This window comes from Podarcis raffonei, chromosome 8 (assembly GCF_027172205.1).
Source record: "Podarcis raffonei isolate rPodRaf1 chromosome 8, rPodRaf1.pri, whole genome shotgun sequence".
Taxonomy (NCBI): domain Eukaryota; kingdom Metazoa; phylum Chordata; class Lepidosauria; order Squamata; family Lacertidae; genus Podarcis; species Podarcis raffonei.
Window position 1 is genome coordinate 33115852 of NC_070609.1, and position 19754 is coordinate 33135605.

The window sequence follows — 19754 nt, forward strand, 5'->3', positions numbered from 1 at the left end:
TCTTTCCAACTCTGTCTAAGGGCTTCTGGGTCCTGAGGGCGGCAACTGAGCCTCGGCACTGGGGCTGGCAGTCTGCTGCAATTACTTTCCTCCAAGCATTATGCATCTGTCTCCAGCACTGTGACTTATGAGCATCTCTTGTTGTCCAAAAACAAAAGGGTCGGGCGGGAGAGCCTTCAGGCAAGCAGGCTGGGACTTGCTTGATGCCAGACGGGCACCGTGCCCTGGCAGCTTTCCTTTCAGCCTTGGTCTGGGCTGAGGAACAGGAGCAAAAGGCAGAGCCCCACCTGGAGCAGTGTGCGCTGACAGGCACTCACTGCAGCCAATGAGGCTGAGAGGCAGGCCAATGGGGCCCCTCCCTTCTCCCTGCTAGGAGGGGCACATACTGATACAAGAGGAGGCGGAGAAGCAATTCAGAAGGCAGAGCAGGTGAAGGAGGAGGAAGAAGGTGCCAAGCAGCAGCAGCAGCAAGAGGAGCAGTCAAAACAGCAGGCAGCATCTCCTTCAGTGGATGGCTTAAGTGCTCCCTCCTGCTCTTCAAACTTCGCACCTGTGGTGGGCATCCCCTGGGGGCAGGCAGACCCACCAAGGTAAGCAACAGCCCTGGTGACCCCAGCAGTCTCAGAGGTTTGGGAAGAGCAATGGGGTGTGTGTGTTTGTTTGTGTGTGTGTGTGTGTTGATGCTTTTACAGGGAAGACAATCGCAAGCCACTATCCTTGTGCTATCAACAGTGCTGCAGTTATGGCATCTGTTTTGTCTTCTCTTTTCTGGTCAGGGCATCTCCTGGTTGTCTATCCTTTAATTCAGGGCGATGCAGGTATCACCCAGGTGTCTAGCAAGCACACAGCTTCAAAGTGAGGTCCACTCAGTGGCGTAGCGTGGGTTGTCAGCACCCGGGGCAAGGCAAGTAATTTGCACCCCCTAACCCGTGGATTTGCGCCCCCTAACCCTAACCCCCAGATGTTGCGCCCGGTGCGGCCGGGCCCCCCTGCACCCCCCACGCTACGCCACTGGGTCCACTCACCTGTTTTACCACAATTATGCCAGGAAAAGCTGTCTTACCCCAAACCGATGGAAAATACCAGATGCTTTTAAAATATGCTTAATTCCTCGGCAGAGAAGTGAGTGGGTGGGTGGGGGGTTGGGATCAACTTTTATTGGAAGTCCTGCCACCCTAATCCCAAACAGATAGGAGTTGGATGGTGTCCCTTGCCTGGGAGGAAAAGCTCTCTGCACATGCTTAGGGATACCCATGACCTGATGCTTCTACCGTTGCATGTTCTAGGGCTGGCATGTGGAATTCAAAATGGGTTCTGCACATGCAGATGAAACCCTCCTTACTGTCCACCCCACTGGCATAGTCCCTCCATCCAAACCCCTTGCTGCCCCTGTAGCAACCCCCCTTCCCAAATTATCTCTCTTCCCCTCTCTCTTCAACACCCCCTTTCAAAAAGAAAACAGACTTTGTGGATTCCGTGTCTGAGCGTATAAAATCTCAGAGTGGCTGGCACTGCAGTGGAGGGGGGGCTGTGGTGGTAGAGGGAGAACGTTCCTGCCTTTAGGAGCTAGCAGATGGGGAGAGGGAGGAAGGAAGCGAAGGGGGAGGTATGTGATGTGGCCTCCTCTCTGGGCAGGGAGAGGGAACCGGCAATTCAGTTTTGCAGTTTGACTGTGCTCTCCAAAGACTGGGGGAATCCTTGTGCCCATTCTGCACTGATTTCCAACACTGCACAGACAAAAATAGGAATGCTTGCCTGTACTTGCAACACCCCCCATTCTCACGCAGCAGTGCCTGAACACCCCACCATTCAACCCCCACAGGTTGCTGGAGGTGGTTGTGTTCCTTCACTTTGCAGTGACCTCTCCTGTGACAGCCTCTGAAGCAGGCGCTGCTAAACAAAGTGGCCCTGGCAGTTTCCTAAGAACATGCAATAGAGCATTTAATCTTGGGATGGATCTGCCTGGACTTGTGAAAAAGCGGGTGCTCGAGACATTCACATTCAACAATACTGGATAGGTGTTTGGAAGGGTTCAAAAGGAGACAGGGCCTGGGCATTTGAGGCTGCCGTGCATGTGTTGATACACCCACGTACACTCAAGTCAAAAGGCCTCCATTCTGCCTACAGAGACCTAATGACCCAAAAGAGGGGGGCTGAACCCTGAAGAGCAGAAGTATGGCCAGGATTTGTTGGGAGGGAAAAGGTGAATCCTGACATTTCCCTTAAAAGGGCTAATGATTTATCTGGGAGAAGTACCAGAAGACAAGGGCACTTAAATAGGAACACTTAGTGTGTGCATAATAATCTCTTGGAGCTAAAGCCTTGGCACATCGGCTGAGGCCAGTGGTTTTGTGCACACATGACCATTGTCTTACTCATTCAACTGAACAACTGGAGACGTCAGTAGACTGTTGCCCTTTTAGGATTCCCTCTCTGTCCTCCATAAAAATACAGTTTCAGATATCCTTGCAAGCAAGTCTGCAAAACCTACTAGACAACGCAGGGCTGACTGAAGCCATTTACGGCACACCAATGGCCTGAGGAGAGGGAAAGCGCCAACTCTCTTTCAGAACGCAAAACACTTCTCTACTTGGAAGCAGCCCTGGTCTCCCAGAGGTTTGTCTTATTCACCATAGGTGAGTATTTACAAGCCAGAACTAAGACCAGAGTAGCAGGCATCAAATAAAGACCAGTCCTCTGCAAAATAGAACCCAAAGTCAGACTTGTGAGGGGTTTCGTAAGGGATCAAGCATTTTTGTGAAAGGAAGAAGCAGGGGGTTTGGAGCCCTGGGTTCAGTCCTCCAACCTTGGAAGAAATCTTGGTGTGCCTCTGAGCTCACAATTTCTCCCATTCATTTCAAATAAGCCTGTGCAGGAGAACTTCCCAGTGGGTTGTGGCTCATGTTTATTATTAGCACATATGACTGGGGCTATTTGGACTTTCTGCTTTCACTACTGAAAGGTTGTTGGTCTCCATTCTCCTAAAGGCAATCTTGTCCTTAGCAGGTTTACTTGGAGGAAACTTTCGTTGATTTTGTGGGACCTCTGCGTAAGAATGCTTAGGAGGGCAGCTGCCCAAGGTTGACTCCCTTTCCTGCAAATAGGGAAATAGTGGAGGCAGATTAGGAAAGTGTGACTGGTTTGGTCACAGTGGGTGCAGAGCTTCAGGGGTGCCGCAGGGGGTGCTGCAACCATGATGTAGAATGGAAGGTGAGAGGTGGGGTGGACCGCTGAATTTTGGCATCGCACAGGGTGCCACTGAATTTTAAGACCCCAAGATCTGCCACCGGGAATAGGATGGGGAAATGAGAGGTGGCCAAACAGCAGCTTCCAGAATAAAAGCCCACCACTTTGCAATATCCACCTCCAAGGGGAGGATAGCAGGCTAGAGCAAAGTATTTTTTGCTTTAAATCTAAAGAGGAAGTGGTAGGGGTGTTGTTAGGCAAGGACCTGAGCCCTGGGCCTTTTGCACCAGGATTGTCTGACCCCGCCCACTTTAAATATAAGCTGAAAATCAGTTTATATGTGCATCCTTACATTAAAAATAAGCATATGCATATGTTATGGAAATGTGTGCTATAGACTGTCTGAGTCCCACGTCCTTTAATGACTTAGCAACACTCCTGAGGAAGTTGCCTGAGACCAGTTAGAAAAATGAGCAAGCAAAGCAGGGATGGGGAGAGATCTTGGAGGTGGGCAAGATGTGCTTGCAGGTGGGGGCTCAATATTGTGAACAAGTTATTGAGATACACCTCAGGCATGGATTTCCCCCATAAAGGCTAAATAGGGTGGGGAAAGAGAGAGATGCAGGCTGGCATTTTGATGACATTGACATCATATAGATACTGCATAAAACTTGGGTGCATGAGGGGCTCCTATCCCATAGTAAAGAATCATCTTATAAGATGTGGTTATACGTGGCTTGCCAAGGAGTACATACGAAAGGGATTTAGGTGCCTTAGGTAAAGGGTAAAGGGACCCCTGACCATTAGGTCCAGTCGTGGACGACTCTGGGGTTGTGGCGCTCATTTCGCTTTATTGGCCAAGGGAGCCGGCGTACAGCTTCCGGGTCATGTGGCCAGCATGACTAAGCCGCTTCTGGTGAACCAGAGCAGCGCACGGAAACGCCATTTACCTTCCCACCAGAGCAGTACCTATTTATCTACTTGCACTTTGACGTGCTTTCGAACTGCTAGGTTGGCAGGAGCAGGGACCGAGCAACGGGAGCTCACCCTGTTGCGGGGATTCAAACCACTGACCTTCTGATTGGCAAGTCCTAGGCTCTGTGGTTTAACCCACAGCGCCACCCGCGTCCCTAGGTGCCTTAGTGGACCACAAACTTAACATGAGCCAACAGTAATGCAGCAGCAACAAAAGCTTATGCTATTTTAGGCTGCATCAACAAGTATAGTGTTCTAATCAAAGGAAGTAATAGTTCCATTCTCTTCTGCCTTCAGGCCACACCTGGGGTACTGTGTCCAGTTCTGGGCACCACAATTCAAGAAGGCTACTGACAAGCTGCAATGTCTGCATAGGAAGGCGGCTAAGATAATCAAGGGTCTGAAAACTAAGCCTTAAGAGGAATGGTTGAGGGAGTTGGGTATGTCTAGCCTGGATAAGAGGAGACTAAGAGGAGATATGAGAGCCATCTTTGAATATCTAAAGTGCTGCCACATGGAAGATGGGGCAATCTTGTTTTCTCTTGCTCCGGAGGCAAGGACTTGGATTCAAGTTACAAGAAAGGAGATTCCGACTAAACATCAGGAAGAACATCATCAGTTAAGAGCTGTTCAACTGTGCAATGGTCTCCCGCAGAAGACGGTGGCCTCGCTTTCCTTGGAGGTTTAAAAACAGAGGTTGGATGGCCATCTCTCATGGATGCTTTAGCTGAGATTCCTGCATTGCAGGGGGCTGGACGAGAGGACCTATACAGGTCCCTTCCAATTCTACAATTTTATGATTCTATGAAATGGGGAAGATTACTTTAAGGGCTTTTCCCAGGTACAGGCACAGGGAGAGTGGAAGGACTTCAATAAATTATTTCCCTCCACGGGTGGATGTTGAGGAAGTTTCTCTTCCTATCAGAACAGGGTCCCAGCAAACAAAAGAAGCAGAAGGCATAATCTTTGACATTTGTATAATGCTTTAAGAGTCTCATGTGCCCATGCATTATCTTGTAATCCTTACAATAACGGATGGGGGAGAAATTCGATTCAGGCCTCATCCAAACCTCTGATTGTCAGGTGCCTAGAAAGCATGGGTTCCAGTGGTTTGCCCCATGCCCTGCTCCTTTCCCAGGGAAAACTTGCTCTTTAGCTCTAAATCAAAGCAACTGTCAATCTGGAGAAAACACAAATTGCCATTTGCTGTGATTGAGCACTAAAGAGTGGGGGAAAGCAGCAGGACAAGAGGAAGTGTGGCTAAGCCCTCAGCTCTCATTATAAAACCAAATGTATCAAATTCACACTTTCCAAAACAGCATGAGAATCAAAATACAGAGCCGCCCTTCAAAATTCACACATAGCCGAATTTTGCAATGCAATTCTCTAACTAACCAATGATTACAAAAATGCATATATTAGGGAGAGGTGGGTATAAAAATGAATATAATATCAGTGAAAACAACATACAAAATGCATTAAAGTAGGAGAAATTGCTTGCAAAAATTACATAAGTTAAAACTGTAGGCAAAAATGTATTTGTTGGGAGAAATTTGCACTAAAATGCTGAAGAATTTCCATGAGGATTTGAAAAAAGAAGAAATTTCAGAAATTGCTGCATAAACCAGGAGAAGTGCATGTAAGATTGGAAAAATGAGAAACTGGGAAAAGGGAAACAGACAGATCCTTCCATCCTTACTTACAACACCTCTGCAAGGCAGATCCGTGTTGTTCTGCTGTTGCAGATGGGGCAGAATGGTTTCTCTAAGCCAGCCTCCCCTAAGCTGGTGCACCATAGATGTTTGGCTGGGGCAGATGAGAAATGTAGCCAAAACAGCTGGAGGACACCAGGTTGGGGATGGCCACATTCAGCTGTGTCTCTCCTCTGATCTGATGCAAACTCTCCAACTCCCCCCTTGTCATTGAGGGTCGTCACGCTTGGTAGTTACCTCTCCATCTGATGTAGCAACTCTGGTACATGTAAGGAATTCATAGTCAACCTAGTTTAACTGTAGTTAACAGACCTAATTGTTTCGTGGCACTGGGGGAGAACTGTGCCTTGCATCCAATTATCATCTGACATCCTAGTTAGTGTTTCCTTCTGTTTGTTGCTGTGATAAACTTACAGCTTGTTGAGGGCAATGGACATTTCTTGTCCTCTAAGGTTCCCCATAATGCAATTCCATTTTCATAAGCCATCTCTGGCCCAGTTTGAGATTCTCACCCACCTATATTGGAACTTCCTTTTTCCTACTGGGGGTTCTGGGAAGAGAAAGGGGTTGAAACCTCACTGACCTGCCTTCTCCATCTTTGAGGTGTTGGTTTATTAGGTATGATGAAGGTAGTGTTGGTACTGGTTTTAATTTATTACCCTTACTTCACCCTAAGGTCACAGGGTGGGTTACAAGAATTTAAAATGCAGTATTAAAAATAGTTTAGGGCAACTTAACGCTCACAGAAATAGAGTGGGTCCCAAAAATGTAGGTGTCAGGTGTCAAAGGCCAGGGTGAAGACAGATACACTCCTGTGAGGAGGGCATTCCACAACTTAGGGGCTGCCACAGAGAAGGCCCTATTCCAAGCCTCTGCCACTCCTGAACTTCTGAGGGCAGCAGAACTACCTGCTTTGCTGATCTTAACACCCAAGGGGTTCTGTAGGGAAGGAGGCGGTCTTTCAGATATTTGGAGGGCTTTAATACAAACACTTTGAATTGGGCCTGGAACTGAACTGGCAATCAATGCAGCTGTATTAAAACAAGGGTTATCAGAGATCTAAATAGAGCGCCAGCCACTAATCTGGTCGCTGCACTTTGCACCAGTTGAGGTTTTTAAGACCTATTCAAGGGCAGCCCCACATCAGGGGCGCCCTGAGCGAGGACAGAAATTGGCACCCCCTAACTTAGAGTAGGTACCCATATAAATATGTTTGATGATGATACTGATCATTTTGCACCCCCTCAGTTTGGTGCCCTGTGGGGGAAACTCTCACACTTCCCTAAATCCAGCGCTGCCCACACAGATTGCAGGAGTATGGGTTATGGTCACTTTTCCCGGGATCTGGCGCAAGACTATTTACTGCTACTCCAGAGGGTAGGACTCAAACCAATGGATTCAAATGGCAAGAAATTAGATTCTGACTAAACATTAGGAAGGACTTTCTGACAGTAAGAGCTATTCAACAGTGGAATGGACACCCACGGAAGGTGATGGACCATCCTTCATTAGAGGGTTTTTTAACAGAGGTTCAATGACCATCTGTCAGGGATTATTTAGCTGTGGTTTCTGCAACACAGGGGGTTGGACCTTTGGGCCCCCTTCCACCTGTGCAAGTCTATTATTCTGGTTGTTTGTTTCTTTGCTTTTAAGTTTCTGTCCCTCATGGCTACAGAGAAAACGTTTAACAAGTTAAGGCTTAGGATTCAGAGGAGGGCTCAGATAGGATGTACAGTGGTTAGGTGTAAAATCTCCAGACCTCACACAGCTTTCTGCCCTGCCGTAATGTGCGCATGTGCTCCTTAGCTATCTCTGTGCTCTTGCCCCATCCCACTCTCCAGCATACCATACCTCTCACCCTCACCTAACCTACACATTAGAACTGGGACAAATAATCCCTTTTTGAACAGAAGTAGATTTTCTTCAAAATGGTGCCTCACTTCTCCCGCTCCTAAAACAGCAGTAGGCTATTGACTTCCAGTTGATTAGGCTCATGAGGCTGCCCCCGCCCCCAATCACACCCACCTGCCCAATAACTGGCATCAAGTGTGACATCAGGTGATGGGGGAGGTAAAGACATGGTGGGAATTCTACATCAGGAATTCCCTAGTGCAGCTAATGGGGCCAATGTCAGCGCTGACCAGCTTTTGAGCATTAAGTGGAGCATCTTTGAAATCAATTGGTGCCGTTTCACCCTCTCCTGGGGTGGAGAACATCTGTGGCCCTCCAGATGTTGCATGACTACAACTCCCATAAACCCTGGCTGAGGCTGATGTGCGCTGGAGGGTCAGGGGGGGGCACAGGTTCCCCACCCCTGCTCTATTTTCAAGGTAACTCAAAAAGCCACCTTTCCCAGGCTAAGTTCTGCATCTGAGAGGGTCATGCAAATGGTGCCTCCTTTACAACAGGTTTCCTGTTCTCTTATGCAAATAATTTCCCCCTGTCCCAGCCAGCATAGAAGGGCTGTGTGTCGACCAGAAAGGGAGGCAAATTTCTGCAGCTCACACACTAGACAGAGATTCCTTGAGTCCAGCCGCAAATCTGCATTCACACCCCAGCTGTTGGTTCTGCCTTCGCTTCACAGTAGAGGCTTTGGTGCATTGCGAGAAAGAAATAGACAGAGGCACGTGTGGCAATCAGCAAGGTAAGAGCATGGAAAAAATACAACCATAGTGTATAGTGGCCTTTGTGTGCTGCAGGACCAGAGGACTTTTTTTCCTTCCCAAACTGGGTGCACCCAGGCGGTTCTAATTTGGGGGAGTGAGAGGATTTCCCTGCCTGCAGTCCAGAAATGTGGGCACTACATTCTCTGGGTCAGACCTATCATGCAACAAGGTGAAGTTGTCTGCTTTGGGTGATACCATGGCTGGGTGTTGACGAAGGTAGGAATTGGTGTCTGACCCTGGGAAGAAGTGTGTTGTGTGAGATGAGAGCGAGAGAGGGGGAGAGAGAGAGATTTGAGCATCATCACAAGGAATGAAATGTCTTCGGCTGTGGCGTCTGTCGTGTCGTTGCTGCATATGGCTGAGAGACTCTCTCTGGAGGGCCATCATGATTGGCTTCAGCTTGGACTACAGCCCCCATCAGCCCCAGACAGCACAGTTGAATGATGCTGGGGCTGATGGTAGTTGAAGTCCAAAAACATCTGGAGAGTGCCAGTTGGAGAAGGCTGGCTTAAAGAAGTCACCCTCCTTTCCATTTCCAGCAGATGGCAAAACACTCAGTTTGATGCCTCCTGTTCTGAAATATGCTCCCCCAAACCTATATTTTCTTTTGGCCAGTTTCACCTTCATTTTGGCTCCCAAAAATATTGGCAACATTTATATCAGCCTTTCCCCAAGCTGGTGCCCTCCAGATGTTATGGAGGACAATTCTCATCAGCCCCAGCCAGCACAGCTGTTATTGCCAAGGGGTTCTTGCCATAGAAGCACAACTTAGCTTATTTGCCAACAAAGCAGAAGAATTTAGAGAAACAGAGTAGAATCATGAGTTCAAAGGGAAATGTCTTATCCTCGACCACATTTAGAAATAGAGTGAAAAATGCAACATTTACCTCCTGAGTTTTACTGGGTTCGTTTTAATCTTGGCTGATTAATAGCGGAGAGAAGCAAAAGGGGAGAAGGAAGATAAAAATTCCCTCTTCTGAATGTTCCCATGCAGACAAGCCCAGTGACATGACCTTGAAGCAACACCAGCTATTGCAGCCTTCTGGCATTTAGTGCCGTCTGGGTGTTTTGGACTGCAACTCTTGTCTAGCTGGGGTCGCTAGGAGTGGCAGTCTTAAACATCTGGAGCGCACCAGGTTGGGAAAGGCTGCCCTGTTGAAAAAGTAAACAGGTGCTCCTTTCCATGTATTTCTTGTTTGCACTCCAATACCAAAGCCTTACAGCTCACCAGTAATATCTGGCGCAAAAGTAGCCGGTGGGTTTGATTTTCCTCTTCGTCTCTTGAACTTGCTGCCTGAACAGGTTTTTGCTTTTGTTTTAAAGAACAAGAGTAGAGAACCTTTGGCCCTCCAGCTGTTGCTGGGAAATGATTCCTAGCTTCCCTGACCCTTGGTCATGCTGCTGGGGCTGGCTGGAGGGCTACAGGTTCCCCATCCGTGTTTGAAAGAGGGAGAATGAGAATATACTGTATGCAGCTGTTGGGCAGCCCTTTCGTGTGACACGAGCACCGAAATACATATCAGCTGGATGCAGCTTGGTTTTAGAATGTGGGGAGACAAGCCGTGCTTGAGGGTCATAGAGAAGGCGTAACATAATAACTGCTTGCAGGGTGGGATCAGAATGCTTTTGCTCGCTTCTATTTCTGTTCTTCCTTCAAAAGAAAATGAAAAAAATGGCTTAATTGTGCGGAGGGCAGGGGGCCTTTTTTGGCTGAATCAAATAAGGTCTGTGGAAGGAAGATGGGGGAAACAAATGGGGAGACATGCAAGGATGAAAGAGTTGGCTGGTAGCTTCAGGGATGTGCTCTGCTGCTGCTGCTGCTGCTAGGAACAATTTCACTACAGTGCAGCTGTTGCCATGGCAGCCTCAGCACCCGTTGCTATGTGTAGCAAGGATGGGTATTGAAATGCTTGTCCCTTCTCTTCTCTGCCCCAAATCTCCTCCTGAACATAACACCCCAGTGAAGGAGCGGGGGGGGGGGGGTCAGAAAAACCTGAAAGGGAAGCTGTTATTCATAATCTCTTTATTGTTAATCAAAAGAGGTAGCTATTTTGGTCTGTTAGAGCAAAATCTACAGAGACGGTGGAACAGAGCCGTTATTAGGGCTGGCAAAGGTTCGCAATGTAGCTGCAAGCTTTTCAGTTACACAGAGCTCTTCCTCAGTCTGGAAGTAAGAATACCCTCTTCTCAAAATATCTGTTTATTCACACAAGTGTATGCCTGTGTGTATTATACAGATATGTAACATTTTGCCTGAGGTGGAATACATGTACAGTGCAACACATCATGTCACCTATAGAGCTTTTCAGAGCCCTTTAAAATGCATGCCCCATTTTGTTGTGGCAAAACGGATGTGAGATTTCAGGCTGCCTGATCTGGAAATTAAACAGTTCCTGCCCACCTCCAAACCCAGCAGTCTTTCAGCAGCACCATGAGCAAAACCTACAACATTTGGAGCATTTTTGTTTAGAAAGCAGGTGACGGGGGGAGGGGGGAGGAATGGGACATGGCAGAGCCTCACAACTTCATAGAGGATAAGACTATCAGTGGCTGCTAGTTGTGATAACTCTATAGAATGGTGTTGTGGTTCAGTGGTTAGAGCATATACTTTGCATGCAGAAGGTCTCAGGTTTAATGCCCCAGGGCATCTACAGGCAGAGCTGCGAAGCCTCCCTTTCATGATCAGAGACTGAAATGTAGGGTGGGTGGGTGGGTTTGATGTGTGCTGTGACATTTCGCTAGGTTCTTACTCCCATTTTGTTTCCATCAGCCCAAAGGAAAGGATGCTGCATGCGTGACAATTTTCTTTTATTTCTGTATTATAAAAATGCAGCTCTTTCTTGCAAAACTGCTCTAGCACAAAACAGCTGTTTGTTTATTTTTTTTACAAAAAATCCAAACCATAAGATTTGCTTCGTGTGTGCAAACAAGCGAGAACAGCACAGACTTAGAGTGTGGAGGTGGGGGAGGTGAGCCATCTTTCTGGCGATTAGTATATAGAGATGTGACCAATTTTCAATTACTCAATCTGCAAAGGGGCTGGAACTCAGGGAGGATGGACAGCAGCACACAGCCCAAATACACCCCAGGATGGACCAGCCACTCCTGTGCTTATTAGGGTCCTTCAGGAGGAATAAATACAAAAAATGCAATGTGAACTGGAAACATCAAGATTGAAAGCACTCATGGGTGCATGGTGGCACACAAATGCGCACATGGGAAAATTGGCCCGTGCATGCATTAATGCCCTAGTGTGGACACAGCCTCAGGACGAGGCAGCTGGTATGTTCAGAAGGAACCTACCTCTGAATCGTAAGGCAAGGGCTGCCTCTGGCCTTCCTGGGGGGTTCTGACTGGCCACTGTCGGAAGCAGGATGCAAAACCAGGCCTTTGATCTGCTCCAGCTGGGCTCTTATGTTAACCTTTCTCTGCAGAAAATATCCCCCACTTCTCCTCCTCTTGTGCGTATGGAAGGCTGCATGGATACACAATTTGTGTTGGATGTAATAGCTGGGCAGAGACAAAGAAAGAATTGGGCTTCCTTTTAGGGTCTCCGGCCATGTCACCCCACTCCTCTCTGCTGGCTGGCACACCTTTTTCACCACACAGCTGTTTATTATGTGCTTAGTGCTGCTCCTGCATGCAAGCTTTGCCGTGTCCATATCACATTTTTCTCATCAAAATGTATGTTATTTCCCCATTTGATCTGGATCTACCATTTTCATGGAAAATTTGATAAGTAAAAAAACGACAATAACAAAAGCAAAGCAGTGACAACCTAGATTTGGATTAAATGGGGGCGGGGGGGGGTATGGGATGGCAATTTTATGAGGACAAGGTTGTGTGAGTGCAGCAAACAACCACAACCCTGTATGCCTCTAAACTGCTGCACGGAAGCACTTCTGATCCCAGCTGCCTTCAAGAGCAAAAACCGAACCGGAGGATGGAATCTCTCCTCCCAGCCTTTGATTTCCCTGAAGGTCAACAAAATAACTATCTCTTGAAATGCAAGAGGGGAGGGCGAACATGTGAAGTGACAGAGGGGAATTTAACTGGCAAGGGAAGGGAAGGCTTTTGCATCTCCTTTGCTTGAGCAGGTGGGGAAGGGGGATGTGGGCAAGGGGGGTCACCTGCCTCCACCTTTTGACACCTTCTTCAAAACACAAACTCCAATTACAAAGTCAGGCTATTGGTTCGTGCCTATCTTTGTACTGCAGCCTTGTCCAACCTGTTGCCTGCCAAGGCTGCTGGGGGGGGGGATGAGGGCAGCAGAGGAGGGAGACAGGTTGGAAGAAAGCTGCAATGGGAGGCGCTGGTTCAGGGCAGAACTGCATTATTGCACATGTGAATTCTAAGGGCACCATCAGGGCTGCAGTCTGATGCTTACATAAGAATCAGCCACACAGAACAGACATTCATTTAAAGAACTACCATTCCACAGCCATATCTCCCCCCAAAGAACCCTATTCCCCTCACAGAGCTACAATTTCCAGTGTGACTTGTATCCCTCTTTCACAGGGAACTCTGGGAATCGTAGCTCTGTGAGGGGAATAGGGGTCTCCTAAAAACTCCCAGCACCTGTAACAAGTTACAGTTCCCAGGATTCTTCAGAGGATGCCGTGACGCTTGAAAGCGACATAATAGTGCTTTCCGTGTATGGTACATTGGATGGTGTGTGTGTCGTGCTGTAACAGTGCACAAAAGGCACAAAAGGACGAGTGAGAGAGAGACTCATCCAAGCAGGGGCTTTTTTTCTGAGCTAACTTCCAAGGGAAGAAATGGAGAGAGAGCCCCATGCAAGGATGGCAGAAGCGAGTGCCTTCCCGTCAGCCATCTGTTGTTCAGAGTGAACTAGCAAGGAAGTGCCAAGGCTGCGTGGGAGCCCTCGCTGGCGATGGAGGATTCGTCATCTCTGCCAAAACAGGCCGCCTGTTAAACTGTATAGGAAGTCGGGGGGGGGGAATAGCACCCTCTTTTGAGCTGCTGGCTTTCCTTGTGGTCTGGGCCGGTCCTGCCATTAGCCAAATGGAGGAAACCACCTCAGGTGTCAGTCCCTGGAGGGGCAGCAATGGCAGACCCCCAACTGTTCCCCCTGAGGCTGTCTCTAGCTATTCCTCTTTGTTGGGGGGCAGTGCTGTGTACATCACATGTCCTGCCCCCCAAAAAACTAGCCTGCTCCCTGAAGGTGCAGTTGAGGATGCTTGTACTGAGGAAAGAATCAGTCATTCTCCGAAGGATGTGTGATACCATCTTGTCCTTTGCCTCAGGTGGGAAAATTTATTAGTCTGACCCTGCCTGCAATATGTGGGTTGATAGGTCAAGGGGCAGAGAAATGTAGGGGAGAACTATGTGACAATGTATGTTTTTCTCCAGTGGATGCTGTGAGTCCCCTGATAAAGGGAAGTGGTGGCAGAGGGCCAAACAAGGGAATAACATGTTGTTGTTGTTTTATCTGTTGCACATAGGCCAGGGGTTTACTATCGCTGATGACATGTCGCTCTTTCTCCAGAACCAGCAATGGGCAAACACAACAGCAAACTGGCTCCAGAGATGCTGGACGACCTGGTGAGGAGCACTGAGTTCAATGAGCAAGAGCTGAAGCAGTGGTACAAGGGCTTCCTGAAGGACTGCCCCACAGGCATCCTCAATTTGGAGGAATTCCAGCAACTCTACATCAAGGTATGGTGGCGGTGGCAGGGAGTCCGTGGTCTGCGCAAGGATGCCTTGGTGGGCCTTGTTGAGGTCCTGCTGTCTGAGCCTGGCACAGCAGCAAAGCTAGTTCCCATAAGACAGGGACCCTCAGGCCCTCCCAGCGACTGAATGTGGCCCTCCTCCACACACTCATTGTTTTTGCCCGGCTGGAATGTGTCTTTGAGCTGTAATAATGTCCTGAAACCTCAGACTTTTGCAATGGTGGAATCTCCTTCATTGGAGGTTTTTAACCAGAGTTTGGATGGCTGTCTGTCAAGGATTCTTAAGCTGTGACTCCTGCATTACAGGGTGTTGCACATGATGACCCTTGGGGTTCCTTCCAGCCCTACAATTCTATGATTCTGTGATCTCCATGTTGGGAAATTGCACCATGAATACAATAGGGGAAAGAGCAGAGCATGAATTTTGCAACCTGCTTGTGATATTTTCTGCAATGTTGCCTTGCCATTGTCAGCTGATGCTGATGCAACTTGTAGGCAAAGCTTTCCCATCTAGGCTTTAAATTGGAAAAGGCTTGAATCCAATATAGGTGGCCTATGCCAAGTCTTTGCCTGGCTGTTGCCTACTGGCCTCCCAGATTGCTGCTAGCTGCGTTCCCTCTCATGGCTGCTCCTATCCCATCTTATCTCCTTGTAGTTTTTCCCCTACGGCGATGCCTCCAAGTTTGCCCAGCATGCATTTCGCACGTTTGACAAGAACGGGGATGGGACCATCGACTTCCGGGAGTTCATTTGCGCTCTCTCAGTCACCTCCAGGGGAAGCTTTGAGCAAAAGCTGAACTGGGCCTTTGAGATGTACGACTTGGATGGAGACGGCAAGATAACACGCTTGGAGATGCTGGAGATTATTGAGGTATGGGAGAATGCTAGCAATCTCTGTGGATGTGTTTCTTCCACAGTCTTGGTGGATTAGATTAATATAGTGCAGGCTTTGGTAACCCAGCACTCTCCAGATGTTAGGGCTGGCTGGGGCTGATGGGAGTTGTAGTCCAAAACCTCTGGAGGGCCCTAAGTTGACAAAAACTCGTTTGGGGCATGAGCACTACATAGGAAGCCTCCTGTAGACAGCCAGGTAAGCTCTTTTCCTGGGATGGCAAGACACTGATAACAGCAATTACCTCCACCTGCCCTCTGAGACTAGTCCCAAGCAGATATCTCCTGGCTGCAGAGACCTCAGAGAGTCTCTGAGCCACAGAGCCATATCCACAGTCCTTCCTCCTTTACCTTCCAGGCCATCTACAAGATGGTGGGCACCGTCATCATGATGAGGATGAACCAAGATGGGTTGACGCCGCAGCAGCGTGTCGACAAGATCTTCACAAAGATGGACAAAGACAAAGATGACCAGATCACCCTGGAAGAGTTCAAAGAAGCCGCCAAGAGTGACCCTTCCATTGTCCTCCTGCTGCAGTGTGACATGCAGAAGTAGAGGGAGGGTCCCAATGCACAACTCGCCCCCCGCCTCCCCTGGCCTGGCCTACCCATCCTTGCATCTTTCCCCCCTTCTCCTGGGGAGCTGCAGACTCCACTCCCTGGGACAGGAGGCACTGTGTTTTGCACAGCCTCCTGGGCCCCAAACAAGGCCCCGCCATGCAATCCCCTGGGGCCTGCAGCTCATAATTTGCACAGTTCCTCTGGCCATTGCTCTTGTGACCTCACCAAGGTCCTATTAGAATGAATTTCTTCCGTCTCAACCCTCTGGTCCCACCATCTCTGGGGCCCGTCATCCCTCTTGCCTCCCCCTTTGCACCCGGACATTCCCAAGAACATACAGGCCAACTTACCTTTCGATGGCTTGCCTATATATCCATGATCCTTGACAACTGCAAGGTCTTGTAATCCTCAGAAGTCTGTTATCCTTCACTTCAGTTGTAGCTCTTAGGATTAGGGCAGATCTCTTCCCTCTGGTGACCCTTTAACATAATCTTCAGATGTGCCCCTCGAACGGCAGCTCTGGGGCAGCCATTTCCCTCCCCTGCCCTGTAATTCCTCCTGCCCAACACACTCAGCTTGAAGCCCCAAATGGGGAACAGGTCATTTCTCCCCTCAACACCTTTCCTACTCTTTTCTTCACAACCATGAATAATCAATGGCAGCAGCAAAACGTCCTAGCAATGGGTCAAAGGTATTCTTTCCCCCTCTAGACTCTCCTCCTCCTCCTCCTCCCTTCCTTGAAAATAGAGTGGCACCACCTGCCATTGAAGGGGATGCCATTGCCAGAGGTAAGAAGTGTTTCTGGGTAATCATAGGGCAGCATTCTCCAATCTGGTGCTGGCTAGTGCTGATGTTTGTCGTCCAAAACATCTAGAGGGCACTGTGTTGGGTAGCACTGTCCTAAGATCGCCATGTTGAAAATGCAGGGTGTTCTGTGTTTGCTCTTCCTGAATCCTTTGCTCTTGCCATCCCATCTACTAATGCTCAGGGGGAAAGAAACACCTGCATTTCAAAAGGGCCAAAGAATTTTAGATAGGTGGAGGAAATGCTATAGGATTCTGGGATTCTGGCATTCCATGTTTGAAGCATCTCTCCTTCTTCCACCCAACATGAGACAACAGTCAGGTTTTTTGGTGGGTAGGGGATGCTCAACTGCATTGCAAATATGGTTATTGTACATTTTATATTTGGCTGCAAAGGGAGCCCCTTTGAAACACAGAACCTGAGGCTTGCATTTTTAGGGTCCAGCTTTGAATGCTGGCAGAAACCTAATGCAGGAGATCTGTGGTTCTGCAGGTGTTGCTGTGGTCCCCAACTCCCATCACCTCTGACAGATGGTTTTGCTGATTGAGGCTGATGGGAGTCAGAGTCCAGAAGCATCTCCAGAGCCTCCTGTTCCCTACTCTTGACCTGATCACCCCGGTCTGGAAGAGCAGGGCCAGCCCTAGACCTTTTTGGTGGCTGAGGCAAGACACACTGCCGACACACACATGGAGAGAGATCCAGGCCTGCTGGAAGGAGACCAGCAGTAATGTAGCCAGCACCAGGTTGGGGGAATGCTCCCTTTCACCAAGACTCTCCCTGGCTTTGGCTTTCAGCTGTGTCCTTGGTTTATCCAAAACTGAGATGGAAGCTGTTGCCACCAAGGCCAGAGAAGGGTGGCAGCTGGAAGAAAAATGGCAGCGGGGATCAGGATCTCCTGTCTCTTGTGGAGCATGCTGCCCATTGCTTCAGGTTGCCTCATTGGTGCACTGGTGGTGTAGAAGATAATACTAGGTTTTGTTTTGCTATTTTACTGTAGGCGAGGAATGCATTTTGCCCCCAGGTTGAGCAAAAACAGATTTGGTTTGGAGCCAAACAATCCTATGTCAGAATTGCTGGGGCGGGGGGTCCTGGTGGGAGGGGTCTCTGCTTTTTGCTGGGACAGTGCTGCACTTCCCAGACAGCCCTCTCTTCTCCCCCCTACCCACCCCCTCTTCTCCCACCCCTCTTCCAGATTGCATTTGGCCTGTGGCAATGTGGTTGTGTGAAGCTCTTGGCCCGGAGTGAGCGGGTGGGCTGTGTGCCCTCTTGTTCACTCCTTGAAAGTTTACAATTTTGCAAACTTGCACTGTGACGGAAGCCGCATTAGCCCGTTTTTCCAGGCATGAAATGTGGGTGAAACGTAAAGAAAATGCCCCAATTTGAGCAAATAGAAGAAGGCATTGAAGAAGGCAAGACATGAAGGGTAAAATAAATATGGGGATCCTCTGTAATGCCAACTAGAGGAATCAAGTGAAAAAAAAATATTACTATTGTTATTATTTTTGGGACACTCTTGGCAGGGCACCTGGTGCAGGAGAAGACCTGGGAGGTGGGAGTGGGCTGGCTATGCTGAGCTCTCCAAAAGACTCAGCTCCAATGCAGTGAAACTGCATAGAGATGAGCCCTAAGACCAAGGTTCAGACCTAGTGCTAAGCAATAGTTTAGCCTTAGGAGGATGAGCCACAGCAAGTCTCCTTACACACTCTCTTCTCCCCCCTTCCTTCACCTCCTCTAGCAATTTGCATGGAGGAGTTCAGAAGCTTCTACTTCTGATTAACTGCAGATTCCAGTGTCATCTGAAACCGCCTAAATTACCGTATTTTTTGCTCTATAAGACTCACTTTTTCCCTCCTAAAAAGTAAGGGGAAATGTGTGTGCGTCTTATGGAGCGAGCAAATGCAGGCTGCGCAGCTATCACAGAAGCCAGAACAGCAAGAGAGATTGCTGCTTTCACTGCGCAGCGATCCCTCTTGCTGTTCTGCCTTCTGAGATTCAGAATAGTTTTTTTCTTGTTTTCCTCCTCCAAAAACTAGGTGCGTCTTATGGTCTGGTGCATCTTATAGAGCGAAAAATACGGCAACTCTTAACGATAGTTAGCAGAAACAAGCCGACTTCAAACCATAATTTAGGAATCTGGTTTCTTTCAATTCAAACCACATTAAGATTAACTGCACCATAAGGTTTGGATGGCACACTAAACTGTGGTTAAGCAAAATCTAAAATGGAAGCAGAAGGTTTGACTCACCTCTTTGCATCTGCACCAGAGTGGAGAGTCCTTGGGCTTGAGGTTCACCTAGGCTCACTCTTGGAACACCAAGCTGTGGTTTAGCTTAGCACTACATCTGAATGCAGCCACAGTATGGAGCCACAGCCAATCCCCAGGTCTGCTACCTCCACCCTTCATTGTCCCCATCCTGAACTGAAGATTATTCTTAGAGATCTTGTCCTGTCTGCTTGTTGTGGTTTTTGAATATTGTAATAATTGTTTAGAAACTGTGATGTTGTTTATAAATATATACATACATAGTCTTTTTTAAAAAAAAAATTACTTGGGGGAAATAAAATGTGTCCAACACAGTGGAAGTTTAGAACTTGGCCTCTTTTTCTTAAAAAAAAAGAAAGAAAAGCAATTATTTGTTTTATTTATTTAACAAGTTTTATATATGATAATTTAATAATTCTCACGACTTATATAAAATGGTATTAAATATTTGTTAACATTTTCATGTTAACATTAGACTTTTAAAACAGTAAACATAATAAAATTATCAAAATATAGGTAAAATCAGCATATTTTAAAAAACAAATGTACATGGTAAAATTACATTGCCTTAGAAAAGGTTTTAGGAGGCGTTGAACACAGTACAATGAAGGCACCTGCCTAATCTCAATAGGCAGGAATTTCCAGAGAATAGGTGTTGCCACATTAAAAGAGTGATTTCTCATAAGTATGGAACGAACACTGTGTGGCTCTCGGAGCTTCTCTTGCATGACTGGGGAAATGAAGGGAAAATTTGCAAATTTGCATAACCCAGGTCCTTACTTTGGACCCGGGTTATGGTTATGGTTTAAACATTGATCCTGCATTATCGCTGTCTGAGGGGCTGTAGCACAACAAAAGCAGGACAAAAATACAAAGCAAAAAAGCCAACCCCAAAACATTTGCAGTATGAAAAGTGATACAGCTGCTGTTGGTGGGGAGGAAGGCAAGGAGGCCCAACAGTAGGTGGTGCCAGAGCCACTGACAGGCAGAGCCAACTCCTTCT

The 19754-nt window shown here is 47.9% G+C and overlaps 1 protein-coding gene across 2 annotated transcripts; it reads left to right on the plus strand.

Annotated features, from left to right (window-relative positions):
* Positions 1-390: 390 nt before the first annotated feature.
* HPCAL4 (hippocalcin like 4) lies at positions 391-18296 on the plus strand. Of its 2 annotated transcripts, none has more exons than XM_053399023.1 (4): positions 391-590; positions 14049-14218; positions 14888-15103; positions 15482-18296. In XM_053399023.1, the coding sequence occupies exons 2-4, from the start codon at positions 14057-14059 to the stop codon at positions 15677-15679; spliced, it is 576 nt and encodes a 191-aa protein (XP_053254998.1). In that variant the 5' UTR covers positions 391-590; positions 14049-14056; the 3' UTR covers positions 15680-18296. The 2 variants fall into 2 exon arrangements, with proteins under 2 accessions (XP_053254998.1, XP_053254999.1); XM_053399024.1 differs by lacking the exon at positions 391-590 and adding an exon at positions 8376-8517.
* The last annotated feature ends 1458 nt before the right edge of the window (positions 18297-19754 follow it).

Coding starts and splice junctions, on each gene's coding strand:
- HPCAL4 (XM_053399023.1), top strand. CDS start 14,057: ATGGGCAAACACAACAGCAAACTGGCTCCAGAGATGCTGGACGACCTG. Junction 14,219..14,887: donor TCCAGCAACTCTACATCAAG/GTATGGTGGCGG, acceptor ATCTCCTTGTAG/TTTTTCCCCTACGGCGATGC. Junction 15,104..15,481: donor AGATGCTGGAGATTATTGAG/GTATGGGAGAAT, acceptor TTTACCTTCCAG/GCCATCTACAAGATGGTGGG.